Genomic DNA, 27,738 nt, shown 5'->3' on the forward strand with positions numbered 1-27,738 from the left:
ATTAGGTATATATATATAGCACCTGTTTGAATAGGTACAGTTGGGGGTATGCAAAGTTTAATGGCTAACTCTGAAAGCTTGCACTTTTTTTACCCACTAGTTATCACTTCTACCTTATTAGTGTTCTGCGGATAAGGCTTTTCATTAACACTAGGACAGCCATAACATCCTATACCCCAAGTCTCCCGGGAGTGCTGTGCGATGAGTGCAGATATTTTTTTTAGAGTATACTTGAGTCCGGAACCTTTGGGCTGCGAGTTTTGTTTCTGGAGGAAAGCTCTTAGACGGACCGCTTCCTGCAAGGAGGCCCCCACGTGTTGGAGTCCTGTAGCAGATCAGTGTGTGTGTCCGTACAACAACCTGACACCTCAAGCTCAGCATGGGGAACAAGCGCAAGAGCAAAGGGCCGGCGGAGGGCTCCGGGCTGGAACCGAAGAAACCCAAAGCCATGGAAGTGGAGTTCACTGGGACACATTTCAAATCCCAATTAAAGGAGCCTGAGTGTGCTCTGAAAGGTGAGACACAGTGAGTGAGCCTGTCCCAGCCCCTCAGTGACACATGCTGCAGTGCTGGTCCCAGGCAAAAGCAAACGTATTGCTTACCGTGCAAAATGAGACATTAAAAGCAGCGTACTGTGCTACATTACAGGGAAGCTCTTCACTCCATATTATATAAAGTTTCTGCTGTAAGGAGATGGAATATTGTGTTTTTTTTTTTTTAAATCCCTGCTCTTTTAAAGTCAAATGAAAGCTTACATATGTAACTAAAATAATAAACAAATGCATAAGTAATGGTGCCCTGGCAGTAACACACTTTAATTCGTGATTGCAGTAACACACTTTAATCCGTGATTGCTCCCAAGCAGTGCTACATGCCCTGATTTGAAATGTGTTTAAATCGAATTTGTTCAGAGCACAGTTTGTTGTTTTTGCCTGTGTGGTATTTAATACGATTGTTATAATATAACATTATTCCTATATAAAGCTTGCACTGTAACTGATGCTTTTACATTGCAAATGTACAGAGCGTTATAAAAAAGAGTACACAGACGGCACAAAGAGTTTATACATTTTTGGTCATAATATATATACTGCTCACACAATACACAGTACTGTGTATACAGTGGCGGATTTTTAAAAATGCCACCAATAGGCACTTACCTGGTGTCGCCCTCCTCCTTCAGCATCAAATAACGCTGCAGTCACATGGCATAACGTTACCGTGGTAACGTGACGACGGTGCAACGTGATGCTATGTGCTGTCATGCTACTGTAGTAACACGATGCCGTGTGTCGCCACGGTGTCATTTGGCGCTGAAGGAGGGTGGCGCGATAGAGTAAGTAAGTTTACAGAGGTTCTGCTCTCCCCCAGCAATCAGTGGGGAACAGAGTGGGGCCTCTGTTTATTAGAGTGGGGGGAGATTTGCCCCCTTGGGCCCAGGCCTATTGGGCCTAATGGTAAATCCGCCACTGTGTGTACATAGTAACATTTACAGGCGCGACTTCCTGCTAATGAGTTAACAACCTAATTTTTGGTGCTAGAGGCTCAGTGACAACTACTTATTTTTATTTCACTATTATAATGTTTCTCTGGGCAAAAAATGTGTATTGTTTTTAAGGTTTGGAGAAATTCCTAACCCTGGCTAGAAAACTTCCCTGTCCTTATGTGTATGACGTGGTGGAGGGTTACATCAAGATTTCTGTTGAATGCACAGAAATTCTGAAGCTGTTAGACGGAGAGAGACGCCCTGAAAGTGAGGTGGGTTGAAGGATTATTTTACATGGTGACACAAATAAAGTGCATGCACATGCTCAATCTGTACATGTGCACAAGGAATGTGGAATTTATCACCGTACAAAACAGGGACAATCACATGGAACCAGGCTCATTAACAGAAACTGTGCTTAAAATTGGGGTTCTTTGATGAATCTAATGCTGTTTGGCCCAATTTTGACATTGGGATAAATAGTCTGTATATAGCAGGGGTAGGCAACTCCAGACCTCGCGCTAGCAACCAACAGGGCAGGTTTTCAGGATATCCCTGATTAAGCGCACGTGGCTCAGTCGATGGGGATAAAGGATTACTGGATCCTTAACAAAGGACACAAAGAACTGTGTTGCTAAATGATAATGAAAAAGCGCATAATCTCTTTGGGTTAGCGTCATATCTTGTGCCTATGTATTTTGCAGCACAAGCTATGATTTGAAATATGATTTTTATAGTGTAGAGTTGTCAATTTTAGGATCGCTGTCTGTCCCGGGGCCAGGATGTAAACAAGCTGTGTATAACCTGTTCTTATAAATAAGGTTAAGCCCTGGCGCTTGTATTCCCAAATACCTGAGCACTTATGTGCACATAGAATTAATGGCACCTTCACATTTTAATAAAACCATATAATATCTGTAATTTGATATTTACATTTATTTATGTTAACCTCTTGAGTGCACTATGATGTATTGTCACATAGGCTGACATTCTGGTGGCATGCAAAGGGTTAACTCAGATACACCTTTTGCAGTTCCAGTGTAAAGAGTACAACCAAAGTACAGCTGGATATTGCAGCCTTGTGGTTTCAGCGTTGCAAGTTTTAGTTACTTATAAAATGTTTTCCCAGGCAGTAATACATTAAGAGTTACCTCTCGTTTTCAAGTATGTCCTGGGCACAGAGATATGATAACAATACCTGGTTACATTAAATGAACAGGGGCTATGCAGTCAATTCGCAGACATTTCATGGACCGTTAGAGATATGATTATTGGCGTATGTAACATTTACAGACAAGATTTAAAATTGTGTTAGAAGAGGTAGGATAAGCGTGTGATGTGTTGGAAGAGACCCTGCCTAAAGCACGCTGCCTGATTAACGATGGACTTTATCCTGCCCTGGCTGCCTCGCACTCAAACAAAATAATCTTATATAACATGGTAACATATTTTAGGAATACATTTAACATTTTTTTTGGGGGGGGGGGGGGTGAGATTGTACAGGTGTTATTATCCAATTGAAAACCAAAGCCTCAGCACTGGGTATACGGCATATATAAATGGGACAGTATTATTTCATTCTGGTTTTATAACACCGCTATTTAAAACGTGCATGCACAAAAGGGTTTACAATGAGTTCCTGTTCTTTTTATGTTTTTAGACAATATTCATCTTTCAAGCTTTGGAAGCCATTCTATTAAGGACGGCCAGCGACCTTTCACATTTTAATGTCGTCGGCGTCAACATAGTGAAAAAATTGCTGAACACACACATGAAAATAATATATGCATCTTTGTACTCAGAAACCCACCGGTAAGTCAGGTGCTACTGCTCCCAGAGTGTTAATATATTGCAGGCAGCATCTTCTGTGCCTTGCGTTAACTCTGTATGAAATGCTTTGCTGGGGCCTTCTGATCATAAATCTTAGTGATGGGAGTTCATGCCCTCCAAAAAACTTTATTCAATGATTTAAATGTCCTTTGTTGCCTCTGCACCAGTACTATTGGGGGTGCTTCCTGGAATGTGTCCCCATAAATAAGTGATGAAATACAGAAGTGATCTTAGGAACTCGAATTCTCAATTAGCTTGACTTTATTCAATATATATATAAACATGGTGAAGGAGCCTGTGGCCTACGCGTTTCAGTCATGGCCGGGACCCGAAGTGAATAGGCCACAGGCTCCTTCACCATGTCTGTATTATATACATGGAATAAATTCAAGTGAATTGAGAATTTGAGTGTCTGCGATCATCACTTCTGCCTCCTACTCCTAATGTGAAGTAGGAATTTATTAAATACCTGCGGATTTATGGGCAGGGACATGCTTCACTTCTTAACAATAATTCATAGTTGCCTCTATTGTTAAAAAATAGACGATTAATAGTAATCTCAATCTATGCAGTTCCAACTTGAGTCGGCTTTCTTGCCTAGGTTACAATGGAGATGCTGATTTTTGTACCAAAGCGAAAACAGTAGAATCGAATAAGTTATTGATTTTTATATGATGACAACTTTCCATTGTGCCGTGCAGTCTGGGAGAATTTGTCCGTGTATAAGTGTTTCAACCATTGCGTGTATTGTTTCTAACGTAGATGGGGAACCTTGTTCCGCGCTGCAGACTAATGGCATTGAACTCTTATTGGGTGCTTGTGGATGTTATTTATTGTACAGTAATTCCAAAGACAAAATGACGGTTCATACGATGATTAATATGGAGCCAGAAAATGGATAAGGACACACGTGGCATTGTAATGTTTGACAACAAATTCCTGTTTTGTGCAGGGTAATTATTTGGGGGAGGATAACCACTGTAAAAAAATTATTACAACCCCTACGGTAGAAAAGACATTCTTTCTGGGGAGGTCCTTCTATTGTTGTGCCTCACATTGTAGCAATACAAAACACAGAACATAGCGCACCGCTCACTCTTACTATAAACAATCTAAATATATTATTTTCTAGTGTCTATTTACTGACACAAGTGAGTGCCACCAATGTACAGTAGTTACTAAGTATAACAAATTGAATGAACCCGTGATAAAGTCACAAGATCATCCAGAAGGGTACATTTTTGGTGCACATCACACTAACAATTTTTAATTTTTCATGAAATACATATAGTGAAAACCAAGGTGAAAAAATAATATTCCAAAGTGATACACTTTGGAATATTATTTTTTCACCTTGGTTTTCACTATATGTATTTCATGAAAAATTAAAAATTGTTAGTGTGATGTGCACCAAAAATGTACCCTTCTGGATGATCTTGTGACTTTATCACGGGTTCATTCAATTTGTTATACTCACATTGTAGCAAACAGCGGGGGTAAAGTGGGGTATTTTAGCTGGTAGTAAAATTGTAATTTTCCTCTTTCACCACTATAAGATCTCCCTGTCACGTTGGGTTCTCTCATTTGCGCAGGATGTCTCGGATATGCTTTAACTTGATGTCGGCGATGGTGACGCAGGGACCGGATTGTGCCAGGGACGTCTTTAGCCGGTTTGATTTCAATAATAAATTCCTACCGGGGCTTTTAAAAAAGAAAGATAAGCAGGTAAAGGAACGTTTGAATAGGATGATCTATTGCTGCGGCCAACGCGGCGAGATTGTGTTTCGTTATTAGCACTTTTGCCTAATTAGCAGCAATTCATGCCCTTTTTGGTTTATTTATTATTTTTTAACGTAGGATTGAAGCAGGGGGTCTCTGAACCTGAACTCCATTCATTTCAGCTCTGGGGAGCCCCTGCTTCCAGAGATACATTTACCTCCGATCGGGGTGCTGGTATCTCTGTGCAGAGTTTAAAGCCCCCGGTCACGTGGGCCAATAGGAAGCCGCACCGGATGACGTCACGGCTTCCTATTGGCCCTCTGGGCGCAGGAGCTTGGAAACGCCGCCAATACATGAATCCTGCTAGCTGAGTGCAGAGGCTACCGGCACCTATCTCCGGAATCAGGGGGGCCCTGGAGCTGAAGTTAATGGGGTTCGGTTCCGGAGACCCCCTGCCTCAATCCTAATGTTAAATTCACACACAAAATCACCCGCTTGGATTGTCTCTTTAAGGCAACAATTCAGTCTTTAAAAAAAAAAAAGAATATGTAACCGTAGGGTCCTTTGGCGCTAGATTACTTTTTTTATATCTATCTCCGGAACCCCCTGGTTCTTCAGAGACTTCCTGGTATAGTTACCAGTGTTTTGGCTCCCTCGGGGGGGGGGGGGGGAGGGAACAAAATGGCCACCATATCTTGTGAGCCCCTCTGGGCCAATAGGAAGCTGTGAGGTCATGTTTTGTGGCTTCCTGTTGGATGGCCATTTAAATCCCATCAGGAAACTCGTAACTAAAGCAGTGAGTATCTCAGGAAGCAGGAACTCCCTGGTGCTACAAAGCAGCGCGGTGTATCTCTGGAGGACCCCCATGTTCCAACGACATTAAGTGCTAATCAATGCCTAATTCTGGCAGTATCGCTGCTTCAAACTTTACAGTGCGGTCGGTTTTTGGGCGCTGCCCCTGGACCTCCTGGCACTTCCGCACCATGTGATCGCTCCTGCTTTGGTCACATGATGCGACTGGTGCCCAGTAGTTCAGGGTGGCCAACTCCAGTCCTCAAGGGCCACCAACAGGTCAGGTTTACGGATACCCTTGCTTCAGCACAGATGGTTCAATCAGTGGCTCAGTCTTGAGCCACCTGTGCTGAAGCAGGGAAATCATTGAAACCTGACCTGTTGGTGGCCCTTGAGGACGGTTTGGCAGCCCCGTTGCAGAGGTCGGCCTAATCAGCCCGTAGCAAACAGGCAAGTTGCCGTGATGTACTACTAGAGGTTAAAAGGCCCAGTAATTGATAGAGAGGAGTTCTTTTTTCGCAGGGGGAAGCTTAGCACATTGTATTACACTGCGGAAACGTAACTGTACAGTGGATATCAGAAATATACACTCCTTGCCTCTGCTGAACAAGTGCGTGAACCCCTCAAAAGTTACACACAAAAACGCATCTGTCCCCACCAAAAAATAAGGAAGTTCTGACATAACCTGACAGTTTATGTTGGGCGGATCTATTTATTAGTTTTGTATTTTTTTTAAATCTTCATTATTATTTTTGTTGCTGCTGCGTTTTCACCTGTTTATTATTTGACGGGCATTGGCTGTTACCATGACAACCTCTGTTGCCTTAATCGGTGGGAATAGAAGCAGCCATTTTAACCTCCCAAGGAGACACATTTTTCAGCAAAATGAAATGTCCAGAATGAACCTTCAGGATTTATAAAGTGCAGAAATGATGTAAACAGCAGGAAGGGACTTCACAGTGGTAAGAAGAAAGGAGCAAGTAAAGCACATTCCTGCTCTAAAGTACCGTGTTTTAAGTTTTTTTAACGTTACCTTAAGAAGTTAACATGTCACTACTAGGCAGCAAAACAATGTATTTGTATTAAAGAGATGGCAGCCATTTGTGTATTCGATCTGGTGGGATCGTCTGCTCACTTTTAATGCTCTAAACTCCAGAGAAACACAAATATCTGCTTTTATTTCTAGTTTTGAGGGCGATTGTGTGTTAAATAATAAAACAAAAGAGAGAGAATGTAATAATTTATCTGTATTCATTGTACACAGCTATATTTCTATGGATAAATATTGTGAAGTTATTCAATGGGAGTATAAAGTGTGTTTGACTATTGCTAAGAAAGTTTTTGTTTTTCTGTGTTAAACATAGGTCTTGGATAATGTGTTCCTTGTTTTTTTTTTTTTTTTACCATAATAATAATGGGAATAACTCTCCTCTTTGTGGTAATCTCACTGTATGCTGATTGATGTCTGTGCAGTTATGTGTCTTGCCAGTAGTTTAATAGGTCTCCTACGTTCCCTTTGCAGGGAAGACCTGATGTCCGAATGGCTTATATCCAGTTTGCGATTTCTTTCCTGATTTCTGGTGATAATACTACGATTGTACAAATCCTGGAGCTAAAAGGTATTTCTCAAACCATCACCTCCATGCAATCCTCAAGGGACGTTTATTTGCATTATTATTTTAGGATTATACAGTGATGGTCCAAGAAAGGTTCTGCTATCACTAATGAGTTTAATACATTCAGGACACAGAAATGTTTGTTTTTAGAGTCTCCCTTTTCAACACAAATGGGTAATGGTGAAAAAGGATTTCGGTTTTGGATCTTACCGCACTCCTTTTAGATAATTGTAGTGGGCGTCCTTTTTTCTTTGTAAGGTGCAGGCAGTTGAGGAGATGCTGGGATCCCACTTCGGCCAAGTAGTTAAACTTCAAACTGGATATCTTCTTGCCGCTCTGTTCTAATAAAGTCTGGCACTATGTTCATGGATCCTGACACCATGGATCTCCCTCAGGTGCACCTGAGGAAGGGAGATCCCTGAAACGTTCTGCGTTTGCAGCCTGCACATAAACCCTCTTTATTATACTGTAATGCCTGGTGTCAGACCTTATTAGAACAGTGTGGCAAGAAGACATCCAGTTTCAAGAAAAATGATTCAGGTACAAAAAAAATATGTTTTTTTTTGTTTTTGTTTTTTTTGGTCGACAACAAAAATAAGAAATATATGGTTCTGTGAAACGAATGATTAATCGCACCATTAAAAATAAAAAAATAAAAAACCCGCGATAATCCATGCAAATTTAAGATTTTAAATAAAAAATAATGTACATTATCATTTTATTTTGTTCAATATTAGACCTTGGGCCAAAGTTTAATTAGTCTGTTCATAATGATATAAAGTCACAGTTAGTAGTTATGCGAAGCGGGTCCCAGTTAGTGAAATGCAACCAGGTCTCGGGAAATCTATAGAAACGGGCTCCAGATGAATCTGTTTTCCCAGGCATTTAATGAATGGACCACAAGCTGCCCGGCATTGAATGGATACAGTACCGTCCCATCCTGTATTGTACCGTTCCTTGTGTTTGGTCTCGTTTATAACTCGTTATATTTCCCGTTATGTAACTGTGAAGTACAGAGTCCCATTGGGAGAAAAGCGCTATATAAATAAATGAGTTGTTATTATTATTATTGACCTTGGAGCAGGTTTACCAGCGGGTAATTACATGATAAATGCTAACAGCTTATGAAGCGGAGGTGTGCCTGGATTATCTTGTTTTTTTTTTTTTAATAGTCTCCCTTTTCCAGAAACGATTTGAATGCCTTTAAAAGATGATGCTGCTTTTTGTTTATTGATATTATAGAAAATGTTGGGGGGAAAAAATGGGGTAGGAAAAAAAATGGGGTAGGAAAAAAAAGTCCTAAAACATTGACCAAATGCATGACAAACGGAAACAATATGGTGGGAAGTTTACCGGACACCAGTTCCCCTTACCTGGATTTTGGAAAAGGAAAGCCTGTGTTTGGGAAATAATTTGTTAAAGGAGAACATGCTGTAAATAAAATGAATGCACATTAAAGCACAGTACAATGGCTGCTAACGTGCAGTCATCGCTTTCACACTTTCATGATTGATTTGATATAAAAATATCAGTGAGGAATACAATCTAAGGGCCGTTCTATAGTGTGCGGCCGTGCACGCGTGCCTGTGCGAATGCACGTGACGCACGCTTTTTGTGTGTATGCTGTGAGCGAGTGAGGTAGTGTGTGTGTGTGTGTGTGTGTGTGTGTGTGTGTGTGTGTGTGTGTGTGTGTGTGTGTGTGTGTGTGTGTTTAAATAAGTTTCGAAATAAATACTTTAATACATTTTTTAATAACATTGTTCATACACACACATACATTTCAGCGGCGGTAGCGGTGCAAATTCTTTCTTTTCTTCTCTCCCCTGTCGGCCGGTTCCACTCTCCCTGCCGTGCGCGCGCGCGCGCAGCACCATTATAGAAAGGCTGACTAACCTCTAATCTATAGGCGTATTACAGACATTAGCAGACATTTCACGTACAGATGTAGCAAGATATAACATCTGCGGTGGCCGTGGCACCGAAGAGTTGATGCTGACATTCAGAAGCATGGAGTGTGATCGCAGCAGACACTGTCGCTGTGGACTTTTGCTTGTTCAGCCCGCTGCGGAAGCATGGAGTGTGATCGCAGCAGACACTGTCGCTGTGGACTTTTGCTTGTTCAGCCCGCTGCGGAAGCATGGAGTGTGATCGCAGCAGACACTGTCGCTGTGGACTTTTGCTTGTTCAGCCCGCTGCGGAAGCATGGAGTGTGATCGCGGCAGACACTGTCGCTGTGGACTTTTGCTTGTTCAGCCCGCTGCGGAAGCATGGAGTGTGATCGCAGCAGACACTGTCGCTGTGGACTTTTGCTTGTTCAGCCCGCTGCGGAAGCATGGAGTGTGATCGCAGCAGACACTGTCGCTGTGGACTTTTGCTTGTTCAGCCCGCTGCGGAAGCATGGAGTGTGATCGCAGCAGACACTGTCGCTGTGGACTTTTGCTTGTTCAGCCCGCTGCGGTAGGGACAGTGAGTTTTACTCCATCGGTAGTAAAAATTCACCAGAAAATTCCGAGAGCAGAATCCTTACCTAGGCAGATGCTTACCCCTCGTTTGTTAATTCTTTAGGAACAATGTTACTATTAGTGTTTGTGTTACTCGTAGAACTGTCCGTCCCTTTTCAGTGTGTTTATTTTGCAGTGAGCGGTTTCCTCTCCTATGTGTTTTTAGATTTCATTGGCGAGATTTTCAGCACCGGGATTAAGGAAGATAGGATTTCTACAATCAATCTTCTGCTTTCGTTGCTTGGAACAAAGGTAATGTTATTTCTATCCGTTGTGTTTGACATTTTTTTATTCTGTTTTTACATGGAAAACACAATTACACAAATATACATAAATGTTTTACTCAAAATAACTAAACATTAGAAACAATTTTGTGACAACACAGAAACAAAACAAAAAAACCATTCAGAACATGTTGCTTAAATAAGTATTATTATATGGATACAAATGAAGGTAAGCATTCCCAATATGAGCCAGCCTATTTCAGCCAAATTAGTTAAGCTCATTATTTATTTTCTGCAGCAGAAATAGATGTAGCTTTTCATTTAATTAGCATTAATCTTTTAGTTGGCATACTAACAAAGACCAGTATGTCTCCGCATCAGCGGTGGGGCCTGAAGGAGTGCGGCGGGGCCCGGTGCACTCTGCGCGTGCCGGGTCGTGATGATGTCACGTGACACTCGAGGGGCTTCTTTCACGCCCTCACGTCACGACGTTTGCGTCGTCGCATGACTTTTGCTAGTAGCAGGAGATGCCGGCTCTTACCTCGGTCCAACTCCGGTAATCACAGGTTAAATGTTGTGGTGGTTAATTTAACCATCGCAACATATAAACTGTGATTACGGAAGTTGGACCGGGAAAGAGCGCGGGCCAGGTGTATTCGCACCAATGGCACCCCCATCAAGCCGGCCCTGCGACAGTCTGTTCTGTCTATAACAGTAACTGTATTCTTATAAAGTGCTGCTGATGTATTCCTCATTACATACATAATGCTGTGTATGTGTATGGGGGGAGGGATCAGTTCCCCATTGCTGTGGAATATAGAGGGGCAGTGAGGGAGCAATGGGTGGTGTTTCCATGACTTCAGAGGAGGGTTCCATGATGTTTTGGGATCCATGTTCTTGGCTGGATCTCGGGCAAATATGTCCATGGTATAAGTGAATATGGGAAATCAGAGGTATGTTGGATGCAGCAGAATAAAAGTTGAAAGTATTATACACTTTGCATGTGAAATAACATTTTTATATTTTATTGAAGCAATGTGTTTTTAGCTGAGAATTGAAAGCAGAGTTGCAAGTTTGATGAACATGTTGATAGAGTTTGATGCCTCCACTACAAACATCTACTGCTGCTTCTTTCCCTAATTTTGCCACACAGCATTGTAGCATTAAAGGAGTTTCAACCCTCTCCTCAGGACCCTGCTCAAGTGCAAAAACGCTGAATTCAGCTGTGTGCAAATGATCAGCGATTCCTAATACTTGGTGTGGCCCGTGGACCCCTGTGAGAGGTTTGAGATGCACTTGTCTAGGTGGGAACACCACGTTGGAGGTCTCATTTCCTTCCCGTATCGCTAGACATCTCTTTAATCCCATGGGCATTTTCAATTCCTGTTCAAGTTTACAGACAAGGTGAAAAGTGAAATATTAAAGCCCTCCTGTTTGTGACTAGAATGTGCCTGTTAACTCCCCGCTTGCTGCTTCCAGGTTGTTCACAATAAAGGAATCACCAAGACTCAGAAGGTGCGCTTTTTTACCGCCGCCATTTTAAATCACATTGCTTCACTGTATCGATGGAACGGTATTGGGGACGTGAGCACAGAGGATGTCAAGGTAACATATTCTCATTCAATAGCTACGACTGTTCTTGTGGCATCTGAGGTTTATTATTAACCCCTTTGCTGCCAGTGAGGTCTGCAACAGAAACAAATGTTGCGTGTTGCTTTGCAAAGCTGCTCTTTTTTTCATGGCGTCATATTCTTTGGAAGCGGGGCCTTTTTTTTTTTAAATTCTAAAACAAGCTCCTTTTACCTATATATATATTATTTCTATTCCTGCCTTTCCCGGTATCGGTATCTGCTCTTCTGTTTCATACTGTTCCTAAACATTGTATGTTGCCCCCATTCAAGTTCCCCAGACATGAAGACACTGCTTTAAAGATTTAAAAAAATGATTATACTTCAAGAATGTGCCAGCATTTATAATTCCTGTACCATATATGTTCCAGTTACCTTCGCTGACAAGTGAATTTCAGAGTGAAAAATGGCACTTCTGTACAACGACATTAGCTGGCGCAGGCAGTCCCATAGCCACGCAGAGTGCTTTGGGGTCCTGAATTTTGGCCCACGGGCCTTAAGTTGAAGAGCCATGATATAGGAGGTTACTAAGAAGGATTCATTAACCAGATCAGATCGGGCGGGGGTTGGCCAACTTGTGGTTCCAGGGCCGCATGCGGCCCATCAGTGCTTCACCTGCGGCCCCTGGGTGATGGGGGCTGTGCCCTATTGTGTTTGTGCATGATTTCCTTTTCCTGTCCAGACAGAAGGCGAGTGTAGCAGACTACTGTGTAATAGGAAAATTCAAGATTGCTTATTGGCAAAAGTGTCGATTAGAACTGGGGTGCGCAAACTTTTGAAGCTGCGCGCCCCTGCACTGCGCGCCCCTCCCCCTTACCTCTTTGGTCGGCATCAAATGACGCCGCGGGGTCATGTGACCCACGTTGCCAGAGCGACGCGTCACACCAGCCATCTGAATCACGGTAAGTAGAGTTGCAGAGGCCCCAAGCGATCCCCCGGCATTTAATTTTAATGACGTGGGGACGAGCGCGGGGCCTCTGCAACCGCCGCGCCCACCCTGAAAAATCACGTGCCCCCCCCCCCCCCAGTTTGCGCACCGCTGGATTAGAACTCCACCTTCTGAGACTTCTACACGCACACTACAGGTTATCCAGGTGCAGCGGAGGTTCTTTTCAGTACATGGTAAAGACCGTTTATTGAAGTATTTTTATTGTTGGCCATTAAGCCTTCACCATTGAGGATCGAGCCGCGGCCTCGTTTTACAGAGCATCTCTTTTCTCTTTAGGAGATCAAGGATCCGAAAGAAGCCGGAAAAGCCATGATCAGGGAGCTGGTTCACAGCTTTCTGATGGACCTCTGCTGCTCTTTAAAGCACGGCATTAATTTCTACGACCCAAGTCTCGGCACGGCTGGAAGGTGAGCTGTAAATGGCTTGTAGTGCCCCTTACCCGTTACTTTCTATCTTTTATTATGTTCCTTTTTAGAACGAGCCGCAGTAGCAAAATCATCTCTTGTAATGGGCAGGTAAAACAAAACATCCCTTGTGATCTTGCGGTGATCCGTGGGAAATAAAATCCAGCCTCTTGAAATAGAGATGCCTCAGGGTGGAGAGGGAAGTTTTTTGCAGGATCATATTGGCATCATATGAGCCACATGTCTGGTATTTCCAAAGTAAGAGCAACGAGAGCGATTTCTAGGCGTATCTTGGTATACCTCCTCAGCCTGTATTGATGGGTCTGTTCTTTTAGAATGTAGTGCAAATATAAAATCTCAAAGGATTCTGGGAAATTACACGCAAAGGAGCACACGGTGTCACCTTTTTGCTTTTTTATCTCATTTAAAAAGGCAATCCAAGCCGTCTTTTTTTTTTTTTTGCAATCTTTTTGTTAGTTTTTTATATAGCATTTGAAGCAGGGGGTCTCTGGAGCTGAGCCCCATTCATTTCAGCTCCGGGGACCCTCTGATCCGGAGATACTTGCCGGTAGCAGCTCTCCTCGGCCGCCCGGGTTCACAATATATAAGCTGTTGAACGTTTTCGCGTCCTGCGGGCCAATCGGAAGCTGTGACGTCAGCGGTGCGACTTCCTATTGGCCAGGTGACGTGGGAGCTGTAAACTTGAACGCCCTGCTTACTCAGCCGGAGCTGCTACCGGCAGCTACTTCGGAGGTAAGTATCTCCGAAAGAAGGGGGTACCTGGAGCTGAAATTAACGGGGTTCAGCTCCAGAGACCCCCTGCTTCAATGCTACAGTAAAAAAATGTTTTACAAAATCACCGCCTTGGTTTGCTCCTTTAACATGGACATAAGCTACAAGCTTATCCCTGCCACATTGCACAGCTTTTCAGCACAGCCTTTTTCTAAGCAGCTGTGCTTGTGATGAAGCCATGAGAGATGTAGCTTACATTCATTTATTGAATGAATTTAGAATGAAAATGGCACGTTTTGTGAGTGCTTCCTGTGCAGCAATGTAGGGCCTGAAAGCCTGGCTGCAAAAAAGCTCAATATATACATATGGAGGAACGTTCTTTTTGTAGCAATTGCAAAGTAACGTAAAAAGAAACACATTTTGTGCCATAAAACATTCAAACTGCATCTTCAAAGTGTAGGTTTGGGGAATTCTCTGTCTGAAGGGGTAACGTATACAACTTCTAATGTCTTTCTACGGTCCATTTATATTCAACCAGTAGTCGTTCAGTTTCTGACATATTTTTGGCAAACCTCCCCAGGTGTTTGTATTTGATGTATTTTTGTGTGTCTATATTGTATTACATGGCTGAAATATTGTGTGCATGATTTTTTTCTTTCTTTTTCATGCATATAAATATTCTTTCGCTCCCCAGGGGCGGAAACCTGGTGCTTCTGCGCTTTTTGGTGGGCTTGAAGTCTGCGACCGACGACGAGCTCGTGGCCGAGCTGGTGCTGAGCATACTGAAGGTGTGTCCTGACTTACTCAGCAGATACTTTAAAGAAACCCAGTACTCCTTTGTTCCGCGGCTCAAGTCCGCCTGGTTGGACAATATCAAACTACTGAAAAAGGTACGGACAGATTTCAGAAATGCACTTTCACTGTTATTTTACCTTTAAAAAAAAAAGAACCACTTTATAAGGTCTTGAGTTGACCAATCTGTGTATTGTGCACTTGCCGAAAGAAACGTAACCCCTGTGGTTTCCCCAGTCGCTGCCAGGACGCCTGCAATGCTTTGCAGAGCAGGGGTAAGGCTTGTATGTTTCCAGCTGAATAATAATAATTAAGTGAATAGATTTTACTCTGTTAAATGGAAGGGGAAACGACTTTATTTGATTAATAAAATCTATGTGACCTGCACGATGAGTAACAGAGAGAATACGCACTTTGTTTGTAAGTATGTGAAACCGTGTAATGTAGCCCCTTGTTTAGTGTCTTGCAGCGAGGATATTTTATTATTATTATACCCTGTAGAAACACGTTTTGGAATTGGTGAAATAATTATTTCCTATCATTGTCCTTGACGTGTCTGAGCCAATCCTAAGGTCGGCCTGTAACTCTGGGCAAGTCACATGATCTCGAGTGCTTAAAGCCCCACACATTGATAATGTACTCTGCACACGGAAGGGACTTGCTCTTGCTAGGCTATGTACTCCTGTCCTTTATTAGCAAAAATAAATTATGAGAATTATGATAATACTGCAAATGTGCTTTTTTAACTCCATTTCAAAATGGACCAGATAAGAAACAAATTATCTTAGATGGTTATAAAAAAAATGTGTAATATAATTGTAGATGCATGTAAAAAGGACTTACAAATGATTAATATATATGTATGTTACCTTGTTTTATAAGCGAGTGGCCGTTTAAAAAAATTGCAATTGGGCACCTGTTCCATGGCCGATTCGTGCCCCACCCTGCAGAGCCCTGTTACACAGGGATGGATGCATTGTGTTTCACCAGTATGGCTTTACAGAGAAAGTGATTACCAGGCCAGTTATCCAGTTATCCATTAGACTTGACCCTTTGGGTACCCCATGACATAGTAGCTACGTCACAGTCAACGTACTCGTTTTTGTAGGGGAGATCGCGTTCTGTGCTGAACGCGATCTCGCAGGAAGAGGGAAGGAGAGGAAATACCCCCTCGGGAGATCAGACTAGTGCTGCGTCCCCTCTGGTATTCAAAGGGTTAAAGTAAAATGTATCTGATGAATGTTTTGAAAATGTATATTGTGTGTTTTAATGGTGCACCAGAGTTACAAAACCTCCCGGAAATATGTTTACCGCATATGCATTAAATCATCATCTGTTTGTTCATGGTTGGGGTCCTGCAGGGTTCCCCACTCCTGCTGACCGTGGAGGGGCAATAGAGAAACACTTAGGGGCTTTGCTTTGCTATTGGAGGCGTTTGAGACCTCGCGGGGTGGTCCTGTGACGTTGCAGGAGCCTGTTTTACTGACACCAGTGTAGGGGTGGAAGGGGGGGAGAGAGAAGCAGGCGGACAAAAAGTGGGGAGGCCTCGTCTCTGTCCTCCACAAATAATAACACTGCAATGAAAATGTGTCTTTAAAATCATAAAGAATTGTTTTCTGGTTCTGGCACGTGAAGGTGCCAAAATCTTGAAAAATGTATATTTAAAAAAGAATAAAAAATGTAAAAGTTTGTGTTAATGTTTCCTTTACTGTCAATGTACTTTTTCTCCAGATCTATGAAGCTCAGCCAGAAATTTCGGCTGCCTTCAGGACCACAGAGTTCGTTCCACTCCCGAGGCTGCTAACCATGGTCATGATAACAACAGTTGCTCCAGTGTGTAATAAGACCATGTTCACCCAGGGATTGAACGTAAGTTCAGATCCCGATGCTAGTAATGTAGTAACTCAATAATGACGTGTGTGTGTGTGATGTCCACCTGGCTTTTAAAGAACATAACTGTAAGGAGATTGACTAGCTCTCCCCTGTAGAATAAATGTGTGTGTGTGTGTGTGTGTGTGTGTGTGTGTGTGTGTGTGTATATATCTATCTGTCAATTGAATGATGATTGTCTGTTCCTTCTGATGAGCTTTCATACCCCTCTGTTTTTCCATTTCTTGTCAATAATGAAGCCTACTCTACTGAATCTTCCACTTTCTGTACCTCTGTAGAAGAATAGGTGTCTGCTTTTGAGCTCAGTGAGGCCTTCATCTTTTCTTCTAACTTCATTAAAGCCAACAATATTCCATTTAATCTTTTCAAGCTGGCCTTCCAGTTCTTGCAGCGCTGCTTCACTGGAGAGATTGTGGGTAGCCATATTGAGGTTTGAGTGCTGGTTTTTAACATTTGGGAAATCTTAGCACCCTCTGCCTTCTTTTTGACCACTGCCAATGTTTTAGCGCCATTCAAAAGAATGGGCTTCAAATCTTCCCTACGAATAATCGTTTTAACAACATATTGACTAGTGGCCAGAGACCTAGTGGCCAGAGACCTAGTGGCCAGAGACCTAGTGTCCAGAGAGATTGTGGCCAGAGACATGGTGGCAAACTATCTAATTTCTCAAACATGGCCTAAAAATATTGATAAATGGATAAACATGCTGCACGGGGTAACTGAAAATCAGAGAGGCATTGACTTCAGTCTTCTTCCTTGTTATTACCATTTAAATCACCTGATGATGGAGAAATGAGAAGGTCAGGGATGTGGTTTTTTTTTCAACTAGAGGAGGCGTCGCAAGGATTAGTTTCATTTTTTCCCCCCATTTTGTTAGTTTCAATGCACTTAAGCATCTTGACTCCTCCTACCCTGAAGAAGTGTGCGTCGGCACACAAAACGTGCGTAGGGTTTTAGGACGCCACAACAGTGGCATCATCGAAGGAGGCGGCTCAGCACTTGGAGACTTTCTGTGTTTGACTCCAACATTCACGGTCGTATAGCGTTTCTGAGCATGCATCCAGCTTCGCTAATGCTTTGTTACATCTGTTATACTATGCAAACAGGGGGCACTCGCTGAGCGCGCTATTATATCTACTTAGCGGTTCATACATACTTTTGCAGACGTTCTATTCCATGGAGTCATACTTAACCTAAGCGAGCTATTGTTTCAACTGGATTCCGGGTGTTTATACAGTATATGCTGACATTAATTATCCAACGTTGTGATTTCAAAATTTGTTTAGCAATCAGCATCCTGTGATATATTCATGATTTACTCTATTGAGTGGACGTTAGGTGCAAACATCTTTTACTATACCAATAACTATATTGACTACTAGCTTTCAATGTTAGGTGTATTCTTTATATACCTATTGATTATCTCGGCGCCACTAAAATTGACTCTATGAACAACATTATTAGAGTTTGACTTGGCATATCTGAGAGGCTGCTACATTGGTACACCTAGTCCTAGAGTATCTTCACTTGCTAATAGTATCTAACCATGAGTACTATTGTACTTTACATCTATCCTATGTGACTATTTTAATCTAGAAGGTGTTGATGGTATACAGGTTATATTGTATTATGACTCCAGTATCTGAGTGTTTTGTATAGCTTTACCAGTGGGTTAAACTAAATGATATGTGATTGACATAGATTAAACCTATTTTGCTATTTGCTATAATTTAGCCGTCCTACCCTGGGGATTTTTAATATTTTTAACATCACTGTATATATTCATTCTGCTGTGAAGCGCTATGTACATTAATGGCGCTATACAAATAAAGACATACATACATATATGATTTCTTCACTTGCGTCATTGTTATAAATTCAGTATTCAAATTTTTGTTATTTTGCGACCTTCTTGTACCTTCTCTACAGTGTCATATTGAGGGATTTAATAAATTACCCTCCCTATGGGGAATATTGATATTCCCTGACTATTTTAGTCACGTTAAGATACCTACACTTTGAGTGCAAACTGACAGGGATTCAGTGTAGGCAGTTTGTCCTGCACCTTTGTTGTTTCTATATATGGTACATCCCTATGCACCGTAGCTATTTATCATACTGGATTGAGGTTGAGCAGTTGGTTATTCAGTAGTATATAAATGGATAAACATGCTGCACGAGGCAACTGAAAATCAGAGAGGCAGTGACTTCAGTCTTCTTCCTTGCTATTGCCATTTAAAACGCCTGATGATGGAGACATGAGAAGGACAGGGTTGGGGTTTTTTCAAGTAGAGGAGTCGCCGCAAGGATTAGTTCCATTTTTTTTTGGTCCGGTTCAATACCCTTAAGCCTCTTGATTCGTGATGTTATTACTGAGACTTGACGTATTAAAGATGGCTGCATCCAACCTCCCGGTCACCCGTAACGAAGCGACCCCAATGTTCGGGGCCTTACTCATTATTGTTCAGGAAATGTTGACTATAATAAAGTCAATCCCCTTGGCTTTATAATTTGGTGATGCATGTCACAGCCTCTATATAAACTCTCACCGCTTAACTCCTTCAGTGCCAGAGAGGTCGGCATCACGTTGCAAAGACACAAGTCTGTCGGTCATTGATTATCTTCCAGTTGCCGAAAAACCAATTTACCAATGTATTTTTTCTCTCTCACTGTTTTGCAGTTGCCGAACAAAATAGTGAAACATACCGTTCTGTCGCTGGCGTCCTCGATCCTGAGGCGGGCAGAGCACAACATCCTTTACTGTTTAAGGGAAGACGTCTGGCAAAAGTCAGAAATCTACACTGCGGCCACGATGTCAGAATTCTCCCAGAAGTACCGGGAGGCTCTCAGCAAGGTGAGGGCACGTTGTACTCATTGGGGAAACCTGTGCGTCTACACCGCGAGAGAAAGTAATGTCAAGCACATGATTTTGCATCATGTGAACAGAAATCTCAGCAGAACGTCTGCATACAGCAATGTGTATAACCCGGCTGCTCCCTGTATATGACAGCACTATAGTACCTACTCAGTATTAGCAGCAATCCAATTACAAACAATGAAATGCCACTCAGACATGTGTTGGATCAGTCGCTGGTGCCGGTATTGGAATGTGTGGGGGTTCCACCAGCTAATTCCACTGAAGTTACTTTCACTGGGGTTTCTGCCATTTTCCCCATCCTAGTGAGTTTGGGATGTTTGAAGTGTGGCGTCTTGACGTATGGACTGCTCAGTCCTGTACCGGGAGACTCACCAGCTACAAACATTTATCTACAAATAATTAGCGAGCATTTGCTTATAAGGGTTCCATGTAAAAATGGTTTTCAGGCAAAAGGTGATACGGTGTGCTAATTTTCATGTCATTTCCCAGAATCCCTTGCTGCAGTGGGAGCACTGTATGCGAGGTGATAATGGTGAAAGGCAGAATTGCAGACCTGTCTAAGACATGTGATAGTGCTCACAAGTGATCTTTTTATTTGCTATATGCTAACGGTGGAGGTTTCTTGTTGCCTTTTTCACCCACCATAACTTAAAATGTGATATAGATATATATATATATATAGAGAGATATAGAGATATATATATAGATATAGAAACCCTGTCTTCCCATAACACGAGAGCTCCAGGATTGTACAATTAGCTGCCTCTAATTGTCCTCACATGGTGAACTATGGGGTATATATGTTCTCTGGGTGTCATCGTCTGGTAGCACCCCCCTGAGGAAGGTCCTGCCAGGACCGAAACGTTGGGTTTATAGTGTGCTGTTTTGTCAATGCTAATACATGTCTTTTTGCTTTATCTGAGTGTTGCTGCTTTTGTGCCTTCTCTTATGGGAAGACAGGGTTTCTATATTGATTTCTATGGAGCATGCACCTTGACTTTACATTTGTTGCTTGGAGTGCTGGCTGCTGCTTTTTGTTAGATATCTATCTATATATCTATCAGATTGCAGGTTGTCAAACACACCCTAACCCATTTGGATGCCTCCTTATGCACACAGCTCCTACCTGACATGAATACCATTGTGGCGACCTGGCAGTCACTTTTAAAGCGAGAGAACGCTGAAACAGACAGCGGAAAGGGGGAGGAAACACCCTCCCCCGAAGAAAAAGAAATGGTCTCCTCCACCGAGGGAATATCAGAGCTGGCCGATGAACCACATGGTAGGAATACGTGTGCATTAGCCGGTGCGGGTACCTCCTAATATTGGCGCTTCAATAAAGCAGTCGACCATGTAGTATCTTTTAGGCCATTGTAAAGCGGCAGTCCCACCCAGTGGCCCCAAACATGTGACCAAACTGATCGGTGGATTTGGCTTCCTTAGTCATATACATGCACCCTTCTCACTGTGCAATAAGTTGCTGGCCCCTCTGGCAGTGAGGGGGTCAAAGTAACCGCTTTACTTATTTATATTAGGTTGAAAAATGAATGTTTTTGGAGAAAAATGTTTACCTGTAGATTCTAAGACTTACAAAAGGTCTTATCGCCAAAGATTAGATCAAGGGGGATTCAAATTCTCTACCACGAAAAAAATTACGGTTTTAGAAATTTCTTTCAAAATACAGATACGTGCCCAATTTGTTTTAAAGTGTCAATTACCTACAGCTAAGCTCTGAAACATGCTCCTGATATTGGTTTGCTTTGTTCCTCGGAGGGACTGCCTCTTTTTAACATTTCTTGCACCACTCTCTGCGTGATCTCTTTGGAGGTAGTGGGACCGGGCTAGACTTCCCAGTGTCTGCTTCTGCGGCCTTTAAGGCAAATCCATTTTTATTTTACTGTGTCTCAGGCACTAAATATATTGGAACCTCGGCCAGGCAAGAGCGGGCGTGTGAAAGCGTCTAAGCACTTTCTGTATACCGCAGTGTGATGAGTACAGTGCTAAATAAGAAAACAATATCCTATTATATATACATACAGCTGTTTTTAGGGCTGGTGAACAGTTAGTTTAGTTTAGATAGTTAGTGAGTGGCTAAAAACAAACACACACACATACACACATACATACGCATACACACACACACACATACATACGCATACACACACACACATACATACGCACACATACACACACGCGCACAAATGTGAAAATGCATATGGAGCCTTTATTAAAGTTCCCCACAGTGCCTGCGTTCCTAGATAGGCAGTCCGAGAAGAAGGATGAGCACTGATGGCAGAATGGGGGGTGCCCATGTAGTACAAAGAAAAGCAAAACGAAATAAATTGTTTTAAAAGCGAGTGGTGTTGCCTGTTCCTGACCGACTACTTATTCTTTAATGTCATTAATACTCCCAGATTTGATCACACGATATTGTGATGTATGGATGTATATAACTAAATATGTATGTGTATGGATGTATAGTAGACTGTAAATAAACGTCTTATTTTTTCCTCTTCAGCGTCGGATGATGCAGAAACCACTCTTTTGAAGGCCTCTCTGCTGCAAGTCCTGTGTCTTTATCAGAGGGTGGTGCCACACTTAGTAGCACAGAGCACTTTTGATTTCAGCAAGCTTCTCAAAGGTATTTTAACAGCAGCCAGAACGTAACACTGCAAAAACATTCATAGTATTGTGCAGCCGTGATTATTTTACACGTACGTATGCGATTTTATTTGCATGCGTTGTGTAGTGCCAGGTCTAACACTTAAGTCAGAGGTTCTCAACTCCAGTCCTCAAGGGCCACCAACAGGTCAGGTTTTCAGGATAGCCCTGCTTCAGCACAGGTGACTCAATCAGTCTTTGACTGAGGCAATGATTGAGCCACCTTTGCTGAAGTAGGGATATCCTGAAAACCTGTTGGGGGAGATCATTATGTGCAACACCTGCTGGGTTAAATCCATCTGGGTGGTATTAAAAAAAACGTCCCTCTTGTCTGTTTCTAGGTTACTCGTTGCATGTATGATAGTTAAGAGCCTAATTGCTGAACTCCTGAGCCCCGTTTTTACCCGCTGTTCCTTACAGCTGCCAACACGCCACTATTTCCATTATATGCATGCAGCCAATAAACCATTAAACATAAAATGAAAGGCCTGTGAAGGAATTAAAATATATCATGATCTTCAACATTAAGCTTTCATCCCCATCTCCGTAAAGTAATAAAACGGTACCTGCATGGAGGAAATGGTTATAATTTGGCAAAATGCCCAACTACAATGGAACTAAAATAACCCAACCATGGTCTGAGACTGGCTCGATGTGGCCGGCTTCGGTAGATTTCATCACCCATTAACGGAAACGGTTTACTTTTTTGCACCCTGTTCAAAGAGAACATGCTGTTTGTTTCTCTCCCTGGTTTGCTAAATTCAAACATATCAGCATCTTATGTTTGATTAACAATGGTTACTGTACAATCGACAAAACGGGTGTGCACTTGGTAGCCAGCCAAGCACAGAAAGGGTCTTGTGAAGCAGTGCGGGTGTCGGATATTCTCCCAATGTTTTACGCCATCTCTACGTAGAATGGGAATTAATGTCGGTATCGGTGCTGTCGTGGAAAATAAACTGGCGCAGGGGCCGGAGAAGAGAGAGGCCACGAGGCGCCACGCTTGTCTGATTCACCTTTTAACCCTTTCGCTGACGGAAGGTGTCTGCAACGCATTGCAGAACCTGGTGGCCGAAGGGCTAGCTTACCAGTACTCTCGTGATCAGGGGAGGCCAACTCCAGTCCTCAAGCGCTACCAACAGGTCGGGTTTTCAGGATATCCCTGCTTCAGAACAGGTGGCTCAATCTGAGCCTCTGATTGAGCCACTCGTGCTGAAGCAGGGTTTGATTGAGCCACCTGTGCTGAAGCTGGGATATGCTGAAAACCTGACCGGTTGGTACCTCTTGAGCACTGAAGTTGACTGTTTACAATCGTCCATTAAATCTCACGAGCTTCAAGACTTTACATTTTTCATTGTTTTTTTTTGTGTAAGTATGTATGTATATGTCTGTAAGGATCCCTAGAGATCCAATATACTAGCACAGCACAAGAGATAATCACAAAAAGTGGTTTATTTGGGCCCAAAATGCACACACGTTTCGGTCCTCAGGGGGACCTTCTTTAGGGGAAACATGCCTGCTGGGAGCCACACTCTTAAATACCCTAAAGGAAGTATGAATTCACAGTAGTGTTGTACCGGGTAGTGAGTTTTGAAAAAAACGGGTAACGGGTAACGAGTACCCAGGCAAAATCAATAGTTCTACCCGGTCAGGTACCCAGTTACCCGTTTTTCCACTTACCTGCAGGAAGGCAGCGACATCTAGGAACAGCAGCAGCAGTCCTGTGGCAGTGGCAGCATCAGAAGTGTCTTCAGCCGGCGTGGGACAGCAGGAATCCATTCCACAGCATCACAGCAGGTAAGCAGTGTGAGCCGCCGGGGAACCATGTGACTGGAGCAGAAGACGGAGCGTTTCTATTGGACAGGCGACTGTCCAATAGGAACGCTCTGTCGCCTGCTCCGGTCACGTGGTTCCCCAGCAGTGCACACACACACACACCTTACCTGCTGCGGTGCTGTGGAATGGATTCCTGCTGTCCCACGCCGGATGAAGACACTTCTGATGCTGCCACAGGTAAGTGATGTGATTATTTTCAGCTACTCTGACATTACCCGACGCCGGGTATTACCTGGCGCTGGGTCCGGGTAATGTCCGGGTAGCTGGAAATGTGCCGGGTAATTCCGGGTACTCTGTACACCACTAATTCACAGTGAACTGGAAAGGGGTGGGGTAAGTGTTGCTAAGCAACGTGTGTGTGTATATATCTATATCTGTCTCTAATTTTTTTTAAAATGTATTTCAACAAACCCCCACAGGTATCGTGAATGAGAAAGGCATCAGAGAGGAGGTCCCTCCCGTCCTCCAGCATCAGATCCTGCAGGTGGCCCTTGAACTGCCCGCTAACAAGTTTTCCTGGTTCAGAGTCCAGGTTTGTTTGCATCCCACTAATTCTTTGTCCATTTGGGTTTTAATCTCTGATTTCGTTTAAAACCAAATCACTTTATTCTGCTCTCCACATGCCGAGCCGTTTTATTTCTTCCCATTATATACAAGAGTATATTCTGCCCTCTCCTACTTGCCAGTTCGAAAGCCCTTTCCTGCCTACAGAGCAGAGAACCCGAGTATTATGTGCTCCTGCCAATAATGACTCCTGCTCACCTCAGCATATTTTTTGGGAGGTGGGGGCTTAATTTTATTTGGACATATTTTGACAAACCTGTCTCTGCATATATTATTCTTTTAACTGTTCTCGCGCCAGCGGCAATAATGTGATTTTCTTAGCAGCCCCTCCTGCCAGTACAGTCAGTATGTTCTTACAGGTTTTCTTTCCTGCTGTGTAATAGGTTGAGCTATGTTAGATGAGGGGTCTTTTTTTTACTCACAGTGCCCCAGAGTCATCAAAGCGCTTTAATGGACAGATATCTCCATCCCACACTGAGCAGCCACTTTATTTTTTTGTTTCAACATTTGCCCCTTATTCCCTCTAGAGCAGAGGCGTCCAACTCCAGTCCTCAGGGAGCAGGAACAGTGCTAAGGCTGTCCTCTCATTGGCACAGGTAGTCCAATCATTTTGACTGAGCAACCTCTGCTAAGCAGGAGTATCCTTAAACCTGCACGGCTGGTGGTATTTGAGGACTGTGGAGTGTAAGCTCTTAGGAGAAGGGACCTCATTACCTTCTGTATCTGTTTTGCACTTGTTTGTCCTTACTTGTATATCACTGTGTGTACCCCCTGTGTTACATTATATGGAATCCACACTGTCGATGCCATTTTTTCTTATGAACATATAGTATAGGCCAAAATATCTTGTAGCTTTTCACGTGGCCTTTTTAATGTGTTGTATGTATAATTGCATTGTTGAGTATCAGTTAACATCTGGAGCACTGTTTGCTGTTCCTACTTGATGAAGCAAATGGCCATGAGCCCTTGAAGCTGTGTAACTAGTATAATGTTAGTATAGTCTTGTTCTATATTTTATGGTGTTAAAAATGATTTTCTTAAACTAACTTCGGAGGTCACCATGATAACCGGCTCTGGGGAATGGCTTCATTTTAACCCGCTGGGCAATTAATATTTCAAACGCTTCTAAACGTTGAAAACTGCATTGGAAAGGGCAAGAAGAGACCCCTTAACGCAGTGATTCCCAAACAGGGGGGGTTGGGAACCCTTTAGGGGTTGGCTATGTGTCTCCAAGAGGCTCGCAAAGAAAATAAAATCTGTAATGGCGGCTCCCAGGCAATATACTGGGGTCCTGAGCCCGTGTGTGGACTGCACACTAAGGCCGCGCTTATAGTGCCGGCGATGGTGACGTCAGGCTGCGGTCGCTGGAAAAATCAAATTGAGATGACTTCCAGCGATCGCGACCAAGCCGTCACTCCGTCGTGCCACGCTTACTAAAAGCGCACGCGACGACGGCAATGCATTTGTTTTGACGCGATGTTGCTGTCACCGGCACTATAGAGCAGCCTTAGTTAGTTTTTATTTTTATTTAAACAGTCAATGCTTTATTGCTGACGGACACATACACACGCCCCTACACCATGTGGGAGTTGAACATGAATACATTTTATATAAGGCACATGCAGGAATCGAACCCAGGACCTTTCATATGCTAGTACCAATTCCCTACCTGCTACGCCACAGGATTGGCGGATCCGCGTTGGAGCGGATCGCGCTATAACGGGGTTGAGCTGTATATACTGGCTTCACATTTGGCGTGTTTAACAGTGGTTTGCCATTGTGTGTATTTTGTTCACTTTCACAGTCACTTGAGCTACTTCTGTATGTGGGGAATAGATTCAGTGAATGATTGATATAGTCCCGAGCGGAACTCCTCATACTGGGTAACATGAAATGTGTCAATTTATTTGAAATAATTCTCACCAGGGATATATCACTGCTATCTGCGGTGCTGTCATGTTTATGAAGGACACCTGATCGTTACTGCTGTTACTACTGTTACTACTGCCGTTCTCGTCTTAGGAGGTGCCTGATATTGGGGGAGAAAAATCGGTGTTCTACCTGCTCCTGAAAATGTTTGCAACGTGCAACAAACCGCAGCTCAAAACTTCAACCAGATTATTGATCATTAAGGTAAGTTTGTTTGTCTTGTTACAAAATGTACAATACGTTTCCAGAGAATTTTAGAGATACCTGGTCCACACAGCAGAACTATCACCAGATGCTTTTTAATAATTACTGTGTGCTCATTGGCATGTAATTACCCAGAATCCCTGGCTGCTGTGGAAGCACCGTATGCTAAGAGATAATGGGGAAAGGCAGGGTTGCAGACATGCCTGAGACGTGAATATGCTCACAAGTGATATTTTCTATTTGCTGGGAATAATTAGGAATCTTGTTTGGGCTTGAGACGTTTGCCCTTATTCTATAAGCTGCGATAGCGCCGTTTTGGCGATAGAACATGGAAGGCCCCACAAAGCTTTCCGTGCAATAGTACCGAAACTACTCTCTTGCAGCTTATAGAATAAGCCCCTTTAAGTTTACATTAAAATACCGGGTTTTTATAAGGTACTGCCTCTTGCCAGTGGGCTCAATGTATGGTAGCTTTTCATCTTCACAGTTTATCATTTTTTTCTGCATGCTTTATATATATGTGGCCTTTTTGTGTTTGTTGAACTTTTGGATATATAATAAATTGAGCTGTTTTTGAGATCCTGCAGTGCTATTAGTGGCGCAGCTTGTTTTTGAGCTTTTCTTGGACTGCACGGGGAGCGATCAAACACATTAAAGTCTACGAGAACGTCCATCGTGCGCGCGCACATGAGCGTCGGGAATATGCTAGAGGGGACAAAATGTTTTCATTTTGCCACGCAACGGCCTTGTCACGTGCGCGGTGCAGCCAATGAGTGAACCGCTCATGTGACATCATGGGCACGCCCCCAAATTAGAATTAGAGCCGCTCTTTGTCGAGTCTCCTCCTCCTCCTCAGACCCACAGGCCACAAACTGCCTCTGCGGCAGGTGCGGAGTGACATCACGCGCTCCGCCGCGTGCGCCTAGCATGTCCGCAGCCTTATCCTTGGAGTTTTTAGTAAATAAGGAGATATTCAGCCCTTGTCGATCCACTGTTTAATGAAGGCCTCCCCAAGGATATTCCAGGCACTGCGGTTGCAAGCCTCTCTTCTCCACGTTGCTCCATCACAGCCCATCTTACTTTTGGTTGTCATCTTGGTTTTT

General features: G+C 43.1%; 1 protein-coding gene across 1 annotated transcript in view; it reads left to right on the top strand.

Annotated features, from left to right (window-relative positions):
* The first annotated feature begins 285 nt into the window (after positions 1–285).
* The window catches only part of URB1 (URB1 ribosome biogenesis factor), a 70,669-nt gene continuing 43,216 nt past the window's right edge, over positions 286–27,738 (top strand). The window contains exons 1-15 of the mRNA XM_075593891.1: positions 286–515; positions 1,619–1,758; positions 3,147–3,298; positions 4,909–5,041; positions 7,350–7,446; positions 10,111–10,196; positions 11,648–11,773; positions 13,022–13,152; positions 14,576–14,771; positions 16,405–16,542; positions 19,244–19,417; positions 20,561–20,723; positions 21,960–22,082; positions 24,358–24,470; positions 26,525–26,635. Coding sequence (XP_075450006.1) covers positions 380–515; positions 1,619–1,758; positions 3,147–3,298; positions 4,909–5,041; positions 7,350–7,446; positions 10,111–10,196; positions 11,648–11,773; positions 13,022–13,152; positions 14,576–14,771; positions 16,405–16,542; positions 19,244–19,417; positions 20,561–20,723; positions 21,960–22,082; positions 24,358–24,470; positions 26,525–26,635 — 2,019 coding nt within the window. The 5' untranslated portion in view covers positions 286–379. The remainder of the gene's footprint in view (positions 516–1,618; positions 1,759–3,146; positions 3,299–4,908; positions 5,042–7,349; positions 7,447–10,110; positions 10,197–11,647; positions 11,774–13,021; positions 13,153–14,575; positions 14,772–16,404; positions 16,543–19,243; positions 19,418–20,560; positions 20,724–21,959; positions 22,083–24,357; positions 24,471–26,524; positions 26,636–27,738) is intronic.

This window comes from Ascaphus truei, chromosome 3 (assembly GCF_040206685.1).
Source record: "Ascaphus truei isolate aAscTru1 chromosome 3, aAscTru1.hap1, whole genome shotgun sequence".
NCBI classification, from domain to species: Eukaryota; Metazoa; Chordata; class Amphibia; order Anura; family Ascaphidae; genus Ascaphus; species Ascaphus truei.